This window comes from Pongo abelii, chromosome 8 (genome assembly GCF_028885655.2).
Source record: "Pongo abelii isolate AG06213 chromosome 8, NHGRI_mPonAbe1-v2.0_pri, whole genome shotgun sequence".
In the NCBI taxonomy this organism is placed as follows: Eukaryota; Metazoa; Chordata; class Mammalia; order Primates; family Hominidae; genus Pongo; species Pongo abelii.
The window spans coordinates 123,706,293-123,722,460 of NC_071993.2; the positions used below are offsets into that span (position 1 = coordinate 123,706,293).

General features: G+C 47.3%; 2 protein-coding genes across 13 annotated transcripts in view; both read right to left on the reverse strand.

Moving 5' to 3' along the window:
- Positions 1–2,691: 2,691 nt before the first annotated feature.
- Positions 2,692–10,427, reverse strand: SPMIP5 (sperm microtubule inner protein 5). 7 transcript variants are annotated; one of them, XM_063727774.1, is made up of 8 exons: positions 10,050–10,123; positions 8,788–9,366; positions 8,400–8,465; positions 5,775–5,993; positions 4,939–5,125; positions 4,350–4,447; positions 4,004–4,227; positions 2,692–3,218 (listed from the first exon to the last, which is right to left on the reverse strand). In XM_063727774.1, exons 2-7 carry the CDS (start codon positions 8,897–8,899, stop codon positions 4,082–4,084), a joined length of 828 nt encoding a protein of 275 aa, XP_063583844.1. In that variant the 5' UTR covers positions 8,900–9,366; positions 10,050–10,123; the 3' UTR covers positions 2,692–3,218; positions 4,004–4,081. The 7 variants fall into 7 exon arrangements, with proteins under 7 accessions (XP_063583844.1, XP_063583847.1, XP_063583846.1 ...); XM_063727777.1 differs by having other exon boundaries at positions 9,267–9,366; positions 10,050–10,105; XM_063727776.1 differs by having other exon boundaries at positions 9,267–9,366; positions 10,000–10,073.
- A 900-nt stretch (positions 10,428–11,327) lies between these two features.
- HSPA12A (heat shock protein family A (Hsp70) member 12A) overlaps positions 11,328–16,168 on the reverse strand; it is a 180,516-nt gene continuing 175,675 nt past the window's right edge. For all 6 annotated transcript variants that reach the window (XM_024254313.3, XM_024254318.3, XM_024254316.3 and 3 more), the window contains one exon: positions 11,328–15,549. In XM_024254313.3, the coding sequence (XP_024110081.2) occupies positions 14,912–15,549 (638 nt within the window). In that variant the 3' untranslated portion in view covers positions 11,328–14,911. The remainder of the gene's footprint in view (positions 15,550–16,168) is intronic.

Below are 16,168 nucleotides of genomic sequence, written 5' to 3' on the forward strand. Positions count from 1 at the left end.
TTCTTTAGGAGCCAGGAGCTCTGGAGTCTGAACCCTGTTCTGCCAGTAAGTCACTATGTGGGCTCTGAGACGTCACCCCTAATACTCTCAGTGCATGTCAGCTACAGCAATTTTTCCAGCTCCTTTTACCCGAATGGTAAATGTAATTTATATAACAATATTTACTGAGCATGTGTGGGCCAGACTGACCACCTACCTAATCTCTTACTCTTTATGCCTACACTACTGGGTAGACTCTTTTGTTATCTTCATTTTACAAACTAGGAATTTGATGCTAAAGAGGTGATGCTAAAGAGGAATTTGATGCTAAGGAAGGTGTTCAGAGTCACAAAGCCAGAAAAAAAAAAAAAAAGCTGAATTGAGATATGAACTCAGGGAGTCTGACTCCTGTCCACACATTTCACAGCTGTGCTTGAGCAAAGTTGTGTTAAAGCCATGATTAAGGTCCCACTTATAGCCAGCTGGCCACCACTCTGCAGGATGGGGAGTGGGGACAGAGAACCGTGGCATCCCCTCTCCACACTTGTTGTGAAGAGAACTGTCAATTCTTGGCCGGGCGTGGTGGCTCACGCCTGTAATCCCAGCACTTTGGGAGGCTGAGGCAGGCGGATCACGAGGTCAGGAGATCGGGACCATCCTGGCTAACACGGTGAACCCTGTCTCTACTAAAAATACAAAAAATTAGCCGGGCATGGTGGCGGGCACCTGTAGTCCCAGCTACTCGGGAGGCTGAGGCAGGAGGATGGCGTGAACCCGAGAGGCAGAGCTTGCAGTGAGCTGAGATTGTGCCACTGCACTCCAGCCTGGGTGACAGAGCAAGACTCCATCTCAAAAAAAAAAAAAAAAAGAGAACTGTCAATTCTTGCACAGAAAAAGGAAGAGGTGACCCCAAAGGAGCACTTGATTGCCAGGGAGGTCAAACTATCCCAACAAAAGGCCCAAGTTGGCCCAAGGAATCTTCTTATCAGGTAATGAAAATTGTTTTTAGTGGCAAGAATGAGCTCATTACAGATGCAGCTTGTGCTAATAATGATAATTTGCTGAGCAGTAAAATCACCTCTCTACCTCCCCCGCCAATAGACGACACTCCAGAAAATATAGGCTAGGGAGAAACAGAAAGGATAAAGATTAAGGAAAAGACTTGCAATGCGGAATTGCTTAAACAAAGGGAGTTACAGATTTAAACGTTGAACTCGGTGATCTTAATCATGAAGTTGTAGAATAATTAGATACTGTTAAAGAATTGTTTAAATTGCCTTTATTCAATTTTGTTACCTCTATCACTGGGTTGTTGTTTTTTCTGGTTTTGTTTCAGTTTTACATCTCAAATCATTTTTTAAAAGTTGGTACAAAATGAATTAGTCAATGACTTAAATATTGATGCACCATAAGATCCCCTGGATGGGAGTAAGGGCAGTTGCAAGGGGTCATTTCAGTCCTCACACCCCGTTAATTTCATGGGCAAAGACCCCCAATAACCTTGAGCCCCTAGGAGCTATCTGCAAACTGTTTGGGAGAGGGGCCCAGGCAGACATCCATTCCTGTCTGTCATTCCTGAGAGGCCAGCAGACTGGGCCACCCCCCTATCCTGGCAGTGGGGAGATCTAGCTCCACGTTTCCTTTCCAAGATTGTGGGTTTTAACTCTTTCAGGGTTTTCAGAACACTGGGAAAAAATCCTGACAGTTCACTGAGCTTTGCCTCAGCCCTTGGAAGGGAATGCCAGCTACCTTCTATTGAGATGTGGCTTTTTTCTTTAAACATTTTTTTTTTTTTTTTGAGACGGAGTCTCACTCTTGTGCTCAGACTGGAGTGCCGTGGTGTGATCTTGGCTCACTGCAACCTCTCCCTCCTGGGTTCAAGAGCTCCTCCCACCTCAGCCTCCTGAGTTGCTGGGACTACAGGCATGCACCACAATGCCCGGCTAATTTTTGTATTTTTAGTAGAGATGGGGGTTTCACCATGTTGGCCAGGCTGGTCTCAAACTACTGACTTCAGGTGATCCACCCGCCTCAGCCTCCCAAAGTGTTGGGATTACAGGCGTGAACCACTGTACCTGACCTTTCTTTAAACATTTAATCTCTAAAATATTAAAATATTTTTTAATTCAAATAGGGATTTTTAATGACTTTTTTTCTTGATTATAAAAACAATACCTATTGGCTATGGAAAATTGAAAAAAGCATAAATAAACAAATAAAAATAACCAATAGGACCATCATCCAAATGACCACTGCTAGCATTATAGGTGAGTGCCCCCCCACCCTTTTTTAAAAACAAAAAGCAGGATTATAGTATGTATGAGTTTGTGTGTATGAGTGACACACACACACAGGTCTGGTGTTATTGTGCAGTTTTATGACCTGCCTATTTCATGTATGGGATCCTAATTATTTTTATATAACACCATTTTTCCATCATATCATTTAAAAGTAATGAAATGTACCATAATCCTGAACCCTGTGGGGAAGGTGTCGTTATCTGGTTTTGTGTGACAATCTCCCTTTACACACATTCGTGGTGGTTTTTCTGGACAAAGGTTCTTAACCATTCTTGTGGTGGGGACCCACGGCTGTCTAGTGAAACCTGTGGGCCTCTTGTCAGAACAATATTTCCAAATGTTTAAAGCAAAATACGTAAGATTACAATGGAAACAATATTGAAATATTATCAAAATATTAAAAAGAACAATATTATAAAACAGCCATTTCTTTATTCTTATACTGAATAACAATATGTGAGAGAGTAGATATAGTCACTGTAATAACCACCATGATTATAAAGAGATGAGCTTTAACATCATTCCAGCTGTTTGCAGCCAGAGCCACGTGATACAAAAACATCTGTGATTGCTCTCAGGCTAAGGTGACAGGTCCTGCAGTGGTTTGTTGCTTACATTCATCAAGGAAGGAAATACTAAATTTCGCCTGGAGATTAGTGAAAACAATGATGTAACTATTTTTCTCATCAAAGTTCTCTGACCTTCTGACTTCTATGGGAGCCCAGGATGTCCAGGTGAAAATTCTTGCCTTGGAAAAAACCTCCCAGGCCCAGCTTGCTGCCTCGTGTGGCTCTGCACATTTCTGAGTGGATGACAATGGTCTCATTGTCCCAGGAGCTGTTTTTTATTTCTTCTGCATGCGGATGGTTGCTGAGGGAGGTCAGGGTGCCTGCTGGTGGCAAGATGATGTTATCCAGTGTTACGGCTTGAACTATGTCCCTCAAAAAAAAAAAAAAAAAAAAAACCATGTGAAAGTCCTAGTGCCTGTACTTTATGTGACATTTGGAACTAGAGTCATTGCAGGTATAATAAGTTACAATGAGGTCACAGTGGAGTAGGGCATGCTCCTGATCCAGTGCGACTGGTGTCCTTGTAAGAAGATGGCCGTGTGACGGCAGAGAGGCACCTGGGGGCCTGGAGTTAGTAGCAAGAAATGCCCACGTGGCTGCAAAACACAGCAAGCTAAGAATAGTTGAGGAAGGATTCCCCACAGGTTTCAGAGGGAACAGGGGCCTGCTAACACCCCAGTTTTGGACTTCCAGCCTCCAGAACTGTGAGACAATAAATTTCTGTTTTCTTAAGCCATCCAGTTTGTGGGACTCTGTGGAGGCAGCCCTATCACACCAATATAGCTGGTATCTGCCAACTGGACCCTCCTGGGGACTGGGATTCTGAAAAACCAGGGCTGGGGTGGGCGTGGTGTCTGCGCCACTGTCAGGAACATGCCAGGACCCAGCGACTGTTTGGTTAGAGGGTTGGGCTAGGTCTTCAGTGAAGATCCTGGCCTGGCTGCAGTGTTACCTCGGGGGTTAGGAACCCTAGCTCATGGTCAACATAACCTGGAGAAAACCCCGCACAAGAAACTTCAGCATGCGGAGAAGCAGCCTGTTTGTTCCCCACATGACAAAAAAATGTCTTTATCATTAATGACATGCAACTGTCAACCACTCAGGATGCAGGCGGCAGTTAAAAAATTCTTGTTATTAAGTTTCTTTATTGCTCACTGGGCGTAATTCCAACATGAGAACGGCAGGTTTTGGAAGCCCCACTTAAAGTTCACCTCCTTGGGAGACTCTGCGCTTCTAGCCTTCTGCATACTTTGCGGAGGACAGTGGCTCTAGATAAATCTTCCCACTGCATGGTATACTTGGCCTCTGAGCACAGCCACATGTCAGCGGAGTTTTGGGGTCCTCTCTCAGGGGCCTTCCAAGGGCAGGGCAGCTTCCATCTAGGAGAGAAACCATCCGTGTAAGTTGCAGGGAGCTGGCCCAGCTAAGCAGAAAGGCCACTGCAAACATTTCATCCCGTTTTTAAAACGGTAGTAGGAAGGAAAGAGACAGTCCTCCTCACCTGGAATAGAAAAATCAGGATATTTTGGCAGCAGCTCTTCATGCTGCAAAACTTTTGGAGACAGAGCAGAAGTTTTTGTGGAGCTAACTCCGTATATTCTAAAACAAGAACAGAAGTCACAAAGTTATGGACCTTTTATTAAGAATAGAATAATAATAAATAGAATAAAATACAATACATAAATATAAGAGTAAATATATGAACATGGTATGTTATTTCCTTACAATTTATTCTAAAGGTAAAGATCATCCTCCTCATTTCGCAGAAGAGAAAGCTGAGGCCACTCAGCACCCTTGGGCCTTAAGCCACTGCCAGGATGGTAGCCCTGCTGGTTTTTACTCCCATCCCCTCCCTGGAAACCAGCAAAGACCACAGGTAGAGCTGCTGGGGAATGCTGAGCACAGGTCGGGAGCAGAGGGCACCTGCCTACTGGGGAAGCCCTGAAACTACAAATGAGGCACCTTTTCTAAGACAAATCACACACAAATAGTCCTAGTGCTGGGATGGGGACATCTGGTAAACCCCCGTCCCGGGTTTGCACTTCTCCCTTTGATCTTGTGCCTGGGGTACGGACCCAAGCCAGACTCACTCTTCATATGGTTTCAGATGTGCTTTCTTGGCCCTCTCCGTGATCTCCAGGAAGTCCTTGTAGCAGTTTTTGGCCATGACAGTGTATCTTGTGCCACAGCCAAATTCAGTGACCTTGGCTCTCGGCAGGTAGCCTGCCCAGCCAGGGATTGGGGGCTCCTGGAGAGGTTTCTTTACATATTTGCATTCTGTAAAAAGACACCATGGCACAGAGAAAGCAACTAAAAAATGTTTTCCACTGATCCAGAAGCTGAGGCCTGAAAACTTGTGACTTGCCTAGGGTCTCCTAGTTCTCAGACCAGCACCCTCTTCCCTAACCAGGACTGTGTTTCCTCCCCTAGAAATGTTTCTTTCTGGCCAGCCTCTGTGGCTCATGCCTGTAATCCCAGCACTTTGGGAGGCCGAGGCGGGCAGATCACCTGAGGTCAGGAATTCGAGACCACCCTTGGCAACATGGTGAAACCCCATCTCTACTAAAAATACAAAAATCAGCCGGGCATGGTGGCATGCACCTGTAGTCCCAGCTACTTGGCTGACGCTGAGGCAGGAGAATCGCTTGAACCCAGGAGGCAGAGGTTGCAGTGAGCCAAGATTGCACCACTGCACTCTAGCCTGGGCAACAGCATGAGACTCTGTCTCCAAAAAAAAAAGAAAAAGAAAAAAAGGAAAAAGAAATGTATCTTTCTCATTTTAAGAAATGGAGCCTTTGCATTTGGCGCTGACCCCTGGAATTTGGAACTGTGCGGGATTCTGGGTGCTCTAGGGCAGCTCAGCTGGCCTATGAGAATCTGCACGGGTGACCAGGGATGAGGGGAAATGGTTTCAGGGCGCTGCTACCCAGGATCAGGGGGTGGTACTGCCGACTGTACTGATGCAGGGCCCGCAGGACCGTCTCCTCGGAGTTGACAGGCTTCAGTTTCGGGGTAGTGGCCACTGCGTAGCAAAATTCCCGCAGCTGGTCTTTATAGCGCTGTGTTTTCTCCTGGAAGGTTTTCACACAGTGGTTCATGTCATCCTCCCTGGATGTTCCTTGGCAGCTAAGGAACGGCACGAAGCCTGCAAGAGCCGAATGGAATCACAGCATTCAGCAAGACTGGCCAGCAAGGAATTCAGAGCCCGCCTAAACTCCCCAGCATTTCAGCCCACCCTTTGGCATTTCTTCCTCAGCCAACACCACTACGTTTTTCCAAAGGCCATTAATACAACCAGTGCTGTTGTTTCCACTGCGGCTGGGCCCTCCCAAGGCCACAAAAAATGACCTTGGAGCTGGGGAGGGAAGGCCCATTTCAACAAAGGCGATGACAGTAATACTCTTTGAATAGCAGAGCCCCTGATGTCAGCCTGACGGAAAATGGGGAAAGCATTTAATGGGCCAAAATGATAGTCTAAGGAGTAATTGAAATTATTCATCTTTTTAGAGAGAAAGCTTATTTTCCTCGACACTTCCCAAATGCAATTTGGGATCTTTCTTGCCGGACCATCAGGAAATTGCAGGCTTATTAAAAGCAGAGCCCTATTACACAAAAAGGTAAATTCATTATCTGCAAGACCCACCCCTAGCACAATTTTTCACCATTTCCCACCAAGTAACATATAATCATTACAATTAGTATGGGTAAAACACAACTATTTACTTAAACTGGAGGCTGAATCCTAAGTACTATAATATTGTCACAATAAAATCATATTTTTTTTTTTGAAGAACAAATGAGGAAAACTGGTTAAGAACTTGGTTTTAAAGTGCAAAATAAATAAATAAATCTCTCTCCTCATGGAAACCCAACATTTTTGCCATGGTCTCCAGGAAAACAAAACCTGGCTTCAGAGTTGAAAGTAGCAATCCTCATCCCTTGAGCCCTACAATAACCCCCTCTGGAAGAATCTAATTACTAAACTAATCTTGACAGTGTTGGAAGCCTTCCATCCATCGCCCAGACTCCCCACCCCTTGGATGATTAAAAGATATCCTAATATTATGAAGACCCTAGGGGCTTTGCCACAGTGGTTTCCCTGCCATCAGGGCCAACTTTGGTCTGCCTAGGTTTTATATTAGTGCATATATGCACACACATAAGCATACGAACTACCTTTATCGAGTCTCGCTAAGGACCAAGACATTTAAAATAGGTTATGTATGCTGGCTCCTTTAATCCTCACAACAATCTTATGGTATCCCATGTAGTGGGTTGAACTGTATCCTCCAAATAGATATATCCAAGTCCTAACCCCTGGTAACTGTGAATGTGCTTTTATCTACAAATAGGGACTTCTCAGATGTAATTAAGTTAAGGGCCTAAAAATGAGATCATCCCAGATTTAGGGTGGGTCCTAAATCTGATGACTGATGTCCTTCTAGAGGAAAGAAGAGGGAGACTTGAGACACAGAGACAAAGGGGGAAATGCCATGTGAGAATGAAGAGAGTGACTGGAGAGATGCAGCCACAAGCCAAGAACACTGGGGCCACCAGCAGCTGGAAGAAGCAAAGGTGGGATCCTTCCCTAGCGCCTTCAGAAAGAGCATGGCCCTGCGGGCACCTCGAATTCAGACGTCTGGCCTCAGAACTGTGAGGGAATGCATTTCCATTGCTTTAAACCACATAGTTTGTGGTAATTTGTTGCAGTGGTCCTACAAAATGAATACATCCATTTTATAGAATGTTGTACTTACCACAGAGAGGCAAGTTACTTACAGTCTCATCTACGGTGACCAAACAGAGATTCGAACCTCAGCTTGTTAGAACCCAAAGTCTATTCTCAACCAGCCATTAGGACCAGGGTGAGGCTGGGCAACCTTGGATATCGCCCAAGTACTACTCCTCCTGAGAACAGCTGTATGGGAGAGCCAAGGGTCTGTGGGGACCAGTGGGTTTGTCACCCACAGGGATGTGACTTAGTAAGTTCTCAGTAGCCCAGAAGCCTGAGGAGGAATAGCCTCTAGGTAGGGCAACCAATTGTCCTGGTTTGCCAAGGACTGAGGAGTTTCCCAAATGCAAGATTTTCAGTGTTAAGGAAAGTCCCAGGCAGTCCCAGGACAAAGGCAGTCCCAGGTAGACCAGGGCAGTTGGCCAGCCTTCCTTTAGGGGATGCAGGAAAGGATAGGAGCACAAGAATAACCTTTGTGGAGGACTTGAGAAAACCAACCTGGGGAGGACAGGGCCTCTACTTATTTGTGTGTCTATCCTCATCACATTGTGTCTATCCTGGTCCAAATTCATTCAACAGGCATTAAGTGCTTCCTCTGTATACCAGGCCGTGTTCTGGGACATGTGGTCTTAAGTTCTGCCTCTCAGAACCCAGCCATCAGCCATCTTCAGCGATGGAATGCTCTCAATGCATGTCTCAAAAGCTAGAGCGCCTAGACTGATCCAGTTGGCTGCACAGACACAGTGGGTCAAGGCAGGGACAGAGACCAGGACCCGGGTTCCCCTGCCAGGCACAGCTGCAGGGAACATCCACACTTACCGCTGTAGCCTGGTGTGATTGGCAGGTTTCTCATGAAGGTCTTGGAAGGCTCCATGATTTCGCTCTCTGTTAGTGGAGGGAAGAGGGAATGAAATGGTCTCATCAAAAGTCACTGCCTTAAGTAATTACTGTTGAGTGTGCACAAGCTCTTGGGAGTGGAAGAATGACTGCCAGGGGTTGGGGCTGAGAGGCAGCACCACCATCTTACCCAAAGCCAGCGACACAGCTGGCTTCAGTCATAAACCAATGACCTATTACCAAGGGCCCATCACCTTTTATGTTAACTTGGATAACTGTGTAGATCACACCTACCAGGGTCTCCTCTCCCTGGAAGCACCCTCCCCTCCATCCAACCTCCAGCCATCCAACAATTGTAGACTGTACTCACTATGGCCGTGAAACATGATAGAGGCTGGAAATGCAAAGCTTCTGAGCAAGCCCAGAAGCCCCTGTGTTAGGTTCATGAGCCTCAGGGGAGGAGAGAGATGAGGCCCGCACATCCCCAGATCCCCTTCTTGATCCAGGTGAAATCAGGTTGCAGTGGTGATGTTTGCCAGCCCCCACCATCACCCCTGGAACATCTGGCAATGTCCAGAGGCATATTTGGCTGTCAGAAGTTGAGGATGGGATGCTACTGAACATCCTGCAATGCTCAGGAGCCTCCCCCCACCCGCACACACATACACACACACACACACACACACACACACAGGCACAAGGGAGAAGAAGTTCTGGCTTGAAGGAATCAGGAAGTCCCAAAAGGCAGACATGGAGTCCAAGGAGGATAAGCAGAGGCCACCCTCTGCTTCAGGGGGCTCCACTGAAACATGTCTATGTGGATGCTGTTTCTGCAATAAGACATCTTCCCTCTTTGGGCATCGCCGGTCATTCCCCCCAGGTGGGCTGAGGCCTTGCCAAGTCCTGCCCTGCTGAGCCAGTTCATCTCTTTAAAGAAATGCCTTCGAGGCTGGAAGAAGAGAATTCAGGGTGGAGGGGATGGCCACAGTCATGGCTTAGTCAGCAATGATGGGGATTGTTAAGACAGTTCAGCCCCCGCCAGGCTGACAGCAGTGAGGACTGTGCCACGTCTAGGCCGGTCTAACCCCTGGCATCACGTACCCGGCTCCTGGGAGGAAGCACTGGGCCTGGAGTCAGACAGCCCTGGCTGTGAGACCGTGTCCCACCCATACTGACCACCTGCTTACTTTTCTGAAAGCTTTCCACGCTTGTTTAATCCTCTCAACAGCCCCATGATATAAATGCTATATTACACCCATTCCCCAATTTAAAAAGGCAACAGACAGGGAACACTGGCCATGCCCATGTGGTTGCAGCAGAACCGCATTCTCCTTTAATCCCCACAGCTTCCCTAAGAATGAGTTCCTGTTGGAACCCCCATTTTATAAATGTGAAAAATAAGGCACAGAGAGGTTAGGTAACTGGTTTCAGGGTTCCAGAGTGAAAGGGGGTGTGAACAGATGACCTCTAAACTCTCAGGGACAGGATATGTTGCCCAAAAGCATCAGCTGGGGTATAAGCCTGCCTGGAGGAGGTGGGCAGGGTGTCCTGAGAAGGGGGGCTAGGAGTGGGTAGAAAGTACCAGCAGGACCGCTCCTAGCCATCCTCTTCCAATCCCACCTCAGCGCTCACCTGGGCGGGGCTGGCGCTATCCGGTGCCCACTTGGCCTCTGCCCGGCCGCCCAGGATCCCTGCCTTCCACCAGGCCTTTGTGCGCTCACCCCGTGGAGCACAAAGGCCCCACCGCCGCCAACCTGCCCCTCCCCCACTCTTTCCGGGGTCCCACCTGGAAGGTGGGCGCTTCCCCCAGCGCCCGGCACAGCCCGGACCCTGGTGTAAAGTCGGGCATCTGCGCAGTAAACATCTGGTCTCGGAGCTGTCCTCCACGCCTTGGCTGCCCCAGCCAGGGGAAGGATATGCGGAGGGCTCTAGGTCAAAGCGGGCGTTTTTGCGGGTGTAGACACTGCGGCGCCTGGGCCTGCAGGTCTGGCCGGGGAAGCGGGTGGGCGGGAACAAGGGGCGGGGCCGGCAGTGGGCGGGAGGAGGCGAGGCCTGGGGGCCCTGGCGCCTCCAATACAGGAGCTTCCTGGGCCGGGCAGCCCCTCCCTCACTGTCTCCTGTTAGGAGGGGCAGATTTTCAGATGGCCGAGACAGGTGAAGGCAGAGATGAGTGGCTGTCCACCTGGGGAAGGTGAGTCATCCTTCTTTCTAATCACCCTTGGGGGGACACCCAGACTTCCTCTCATTGGATTGAAACCCACCAAGATGTCCGCCCTATGAACCAGATTTTGTGGGGGCGGGCATGTGCTGGCTGCTCCCTTTACAGAAAATGACGGTGAAGCTGCGGTACTTCCAGGACACGCTTGTTTGCTGCACCTCCCGGCCTTCCCTACCTCTACTTTTCTGAAAATTAAACTGCAAATGAAGGCTGGTGGAGCCGACCACCATTTATACCTCTCTTTTATCACCCCATTTAGAACATACCTCGGGCCATCAGGAAGCTTTCAGAGCCAACTGTGGAGGGCGACTCAGGTGTAGGCTCTGGACACAGCCAGTTTCACGTGACGGCTGGGATGCCCAGGGGCAAGATCCCGGCCAGGCCTTCTGCGTGTTTTAATGACTTACACTGGGGTGCAGTGGCATTGGCAGTGGTCACTCTGCTTACCTGCCCTCCGTCTGGCTAGACCACTTTCTTCCAGAGAAAAGGGGCTCTGTGCACATCAATGGGACCTTGGTTCCCAGCAAACACAGGGCCTAGTCTTGTTAGAATAGCTTAATAAAACTTACAGCACCTGGAAAAAACTGAAACTCTCTCCACCACCTGAGATGGGGTAGACAGGGAGATCAGTACTGATGTGTCCATCATGCAGTTTGCAAACCCAGGATGGGGGAAAAAAATTCTGGGCCACATGAGATTCAGAGTTTTGCTTTATTAGGCGTCTGTGAAGACAAGAGAGTTTGCAGACACAATCCTGTCTGGTGGTGAACTGCTGTAAAGTTCTGTGAAGTTTGAATTTATCTTGTAGTGAATGAGACCCCAATAGCTGATATTTTAGAATACTGGTCCATATTTCAAGCACATGAGAGGTGTGACATTATGGCCAACGTTTATACTAGCCATCCACTTAAGCCGTTTCCCAGCATACATATGCAGCTTAATCACAGCTATACATCTCTACAATGTGAAATTCGATCTTTGACTAATAATGCGTTTTGACTCCTGTTTACATTGGTGCATGCGATTCTTTGCTATCCTGGCAATTAACCAGACCTGGACTCTAAAAGCTAAACTTGGTCTAAATAACATTCTAAGGGTAAGGCAACCTCTATAATCTGGACTCAGCCATCATTTTGCAAAAACAGTTGTACGGTTCCTCCTCTTTCCTCTCCTGTCTGTAACTTGTCTGTTACTCAGCATTTATTCATGCCTGCTGTGTACGGAAAGGGCAGTTACAAAGGAAAGCCTTGATGATTCTGCTTCCAAGAAACGTGAATATCAGATAATATGCCGGGGACAATTGAGTAATGGGTCAAGACAACAGGCTTTGTAGATACTTTCTAAGGTTAGAAAAATGTGTTCGAGTGTACTTATCCAGTGCTCTTATTCTAGAATATTCCAGTGGGGGTAGGGAAGGAGGGATGGATTTGGGGGTTTCGTTTAAGGACTTTGACAACTGGGGCTGCAGCTCTGTGGCCAGAAGATAAAATTATCATCCTCTCCATCACCTATCTGCCAACGCTGCAGATTTCTATCTGCTCATTTAAGAGAAACAGTACACAGGGAGATAGCATTAATGCAAGGCAGGAAAGGCTTTATATTAGCCCAAAAAAGAGGGGCTTGACCATGTTACTCACACTTACACTTAGCCCAGCAGAAAAGCTGGGCTTATGTACCACTTGGTTTCTTTCTTTGACCCTAGCATCCTGAAAACATCACACACAGTGGACCATGCTTTGCCCTCAGAGTGACTGCTCTGACCCAGAAGGAGAGGTCAACGACCCCTCAGGACGCAAAGGGTTTCTTAGGTTGCTCTGCACAGTCACATGGCTTCCAGAACCAGAACGTTCAGCTCTTAAAGTCTGCACAGAAGAACTGATAGAATCTGCTCCTTTCAATGGAATCTGTGACTGTTTGGGAAGGATGTGCAAGGAGAAGAGTCTGATGAGGCTCCTGATCCAGGCGGTCCATGTGTGTTCAGTGTGTTCTGACCCTAGGCACCTCTGTCTATTGCTCGGTCTTGCGTACATAGTCCATAGCTTGGCATCAGCACAAATTGATGCTTAGTGAGCACAATTAAGAAACCAAACTATGGAAAATTAAGGACAGTAACAAAAGTATCATCAACAAAAATCAAGCATTTTCCTCTTTTTGAAACAAGAAAAGCGCATCGTAGAAACAAAGATTCTGTACAATATTCTAACATTATATGTACATAAAATTATATTACTCATAACTATATTGAAAAGTCTTATTTGTAGAATATGGCTGGCAACAAAGAAAGACCCATACCATTTGGTGTTTGAAGCAGGGCAGGTAGCAAGAGAACATTAGCAAAGACACCTTTGTGCCTGGATACACAATCCCACTACTAAGTTACGTGACTAACCAGCACTCTCTAGTTCTGTGGTTTGTTCGTTGTTTCACATTCTAGTAGGGAATTCTGCGGCAGGCGATGTGAAAAAGAAGACGTGGTCAAATGAAATGTGAAATGCTGTTTAAAATCTGCATATTGGCTATGATAATGGGTTTGTGAATCCAAGTTGCATTGGAAGTTCACTCATTCTCCATTCATTATGCATGCCTCCATTGATTTAATGAATTTCAGCAGGTGGAAAAGACAGCTTTGAACAGATCAGATGGGCTGTGAGTCAGATTCTTGATTCTTTTTCCTCATTTGGCTCCTGAATGTTGCCGAAAACTGGTTTTGTACAGTGGGGAAGGAGAGAGTGAAGACCCTCCAGTTGGTTCCTCAGTCAGCTCCATTCTTGGTGTCACTTTCTTGCCATTTTTTCCTCCCCTGGCCCTTCCTGTGAGGGTTAAAAGTGCCATCTTCAAGCCAGGTGGAGCCCCAATCCCATTGACCAAGAGGGCAAGGTATGGGGTCACCTTCACATGGAAGCCCTCTTCCTAAGGGAGCCCAAAGGGGACACCTACAGAGTGCGGGGTGTGGTCTGTGTGTGAACTTCCACAAAATCTCAGGTTAGTATTTCTCAAATTTCAGTTGAACCACAATGCGGTGTACACTACAAAGGCAGATTCTGGTGCCGCTCTCCAAGACTCGGCCTCAGTTAAAAAGGGCCCGGATCCAGGAACCTGTTTTGAACACACACCTAGGCAATTCTGATGCAGGTGAGCCACAGGCCTACGGTGAAAAAAAACTGACTTAATATATCAAGTATAGATCTACAAATTATTTTTAGAGAGACTTGAAAAACTGAAGACTTTAATGAAACATTGCATAGCACAGATTCTCTTCCCAAATTTCACCAATGTATTCCTTTCAAAATGTGGAATTAAATGGCCAAAACTCTTAGGGAGATGAAGGTGAGTGGGAAGGAGGGGGTTAATTTAAAATCTGTCTGCTTTTCAAGGTGAGGGGCTCTTCTGGATGTCTGGTCTTGGTGATGCAAACAAGACCAATGGCAACCTCATTTTCTTACCCAGAATTCCTACTAAGGTTCACTAGAGTTACTTATGAACTCAGAAATCAGGGCTGGGCATGCTGGGAATTTATATCACAGCATATAATTTGGGATACGTCAGTAACTCTTCACTATCTATTTCCATCATGGCAAGTTTTCACCTGCTAAGAATGTGAGTTATCAGCTCTCCTACTCGCAAAAGCCCTAGTGGATTACCCAAGGCTATGGTTATTCTTCCCTGAGCCTCCTTACTATTTAAATTATATGAGAATCTAAAACAGTGCCCAGTGTAGGCAGCCTTCTACCACCATCTAAAAACATTCCCAGTTCCCACTGAATCACCACTTTTAATCACATGATGATGAAAAGAAATTAACTGGAGATGGGTGGCATTTTATATTGATGGCCATCCAAAAAATTTAGAAAGAAAAGTCTCAGATGAAGATCTCCTCCTGGTTCAAAGATCTCATTTTAAATCTAGAAAGACAGCAATAGGGCATGCTAAATTCTACATAACGGAGATCTGTGCAAAGCAGCGCAACCACTGCTGCAGAAATGTACTGATTCCCTTCTCCGTGGCCGTTTCACCACTTTTGTACCTATGAAAACTAGCTGCTCCTCCGGGATCCTTTACTTTTCTATGCCTCAACCTTAATCTTAATTTCTGTTTTTCTGACTCCAGTGTGCCCTCAAAAGTCACTAATTATTTCTAGCCCTGATTGTTCTCATCTTCCCTGCTGAAATTCACATGGGCAATGGTGAGGGTCAAGGTTAGGGAAAGAACAGTCAAGGTTGAGGTCAGCAGATGCGGATAAGTTGAGTCCAAGGGGGCAGGCAGCGGGGCGGGAGGGTTAGTAATTTAAGAAGTCGATCCCAACTTTGACACTCTTTGAAGTGGCTATATCAATGGCTGTGGCTTTGATCTCGGTGTCCCCGAACTGCATAAGGGTCTGGATCTCCCTCCGGGCAGGCACCGCGGTGCCACTGGTCCCCGTGAGATCCAGGCGGAGCGTGCCACACTTCTTCACCCCGGGATCAGTGATGAAGCTGACGTCGTCATGCTCAGAGCTGTAGATGTTGATGACAATGACCAGCTGGGAGGGCTTGGCCGGGGTGTAGCTACGCTTGACCAGCTCACCCAGAGCCACAGACTGGTCGGCAGAGATGAACTTGTCGAAGACGTCGGTGCACCACCGAGTGCCATCCTTCACCAGCAGCTTCTCGGGCGGGTGCTTGCCCTCCACGTAGCGGTTCAGCACGCCTACCCCGTAGGTGAGCGGCGACCGGCGCACCTTGATGACCGCGGGGTCCAGGCCAAAGAGGACGGCGCCCTTGAGGATGGTGAGGCCCACGTCCTGGGGGATGATGATCCGGCACTGGTCCCCGAAAGCAGCCTGCACCGCCTGCTGCAGGAGGGGCGCCTCAGCAAAGCCACCCACCAGAAAGAGGAACTTGACGGTGGACACCTCGGGCTTCTGAAACAGGTCCCCTGGAAGGGAAGAGGCAGGGAGAATGTCCTGTCACCAAAAGCCAGCAAGGAAGGGGGAACTGGGCTGCCTGCATCTGTGGGGAATGGACAAGGCCACTTGGGCCAGTGGGAGGGCAGACTTACTCTGAGCTCCTTGAACAGAATCTTTGCAGAACTGGTCTTTTAAAGAAAGGGAGTTTGCACACCAATATGTTCCGGAATAAGAGCCAGAGCTGCTGCTAAGTAGAAATGCATTTTAACAGATACATGGTGATAATTTTAAGTAGAATTTGGTTTGCATAAATGAATACTCCTAAAGCTCTCCAAACCTGTGGTTCTGTTGGGTAAGTCAAGGCAGGCTGTTATAAATAGAATTCTCTGATTTTCATAAAAATCCCATTCCACTCCTAGAGAGTCTGATTTGGTAGGCGGGGGACGGGATACTGAAAAAGGTCACCGGTGAGTTTGCTATGTGTCCCTGGGTACTGCCACCAATGTAGCAGGTTAATGACATAGCCAGATTCCATTTGCCATCTTGCAGAACTTCCTTTGGTTCACACAACAGTTCCTTCTCCCCTAGCAGGGTGAGGATGTCTAACATGTCCCAGTAAAGCAAAGAATATGCATTTCCTAGGGCCTG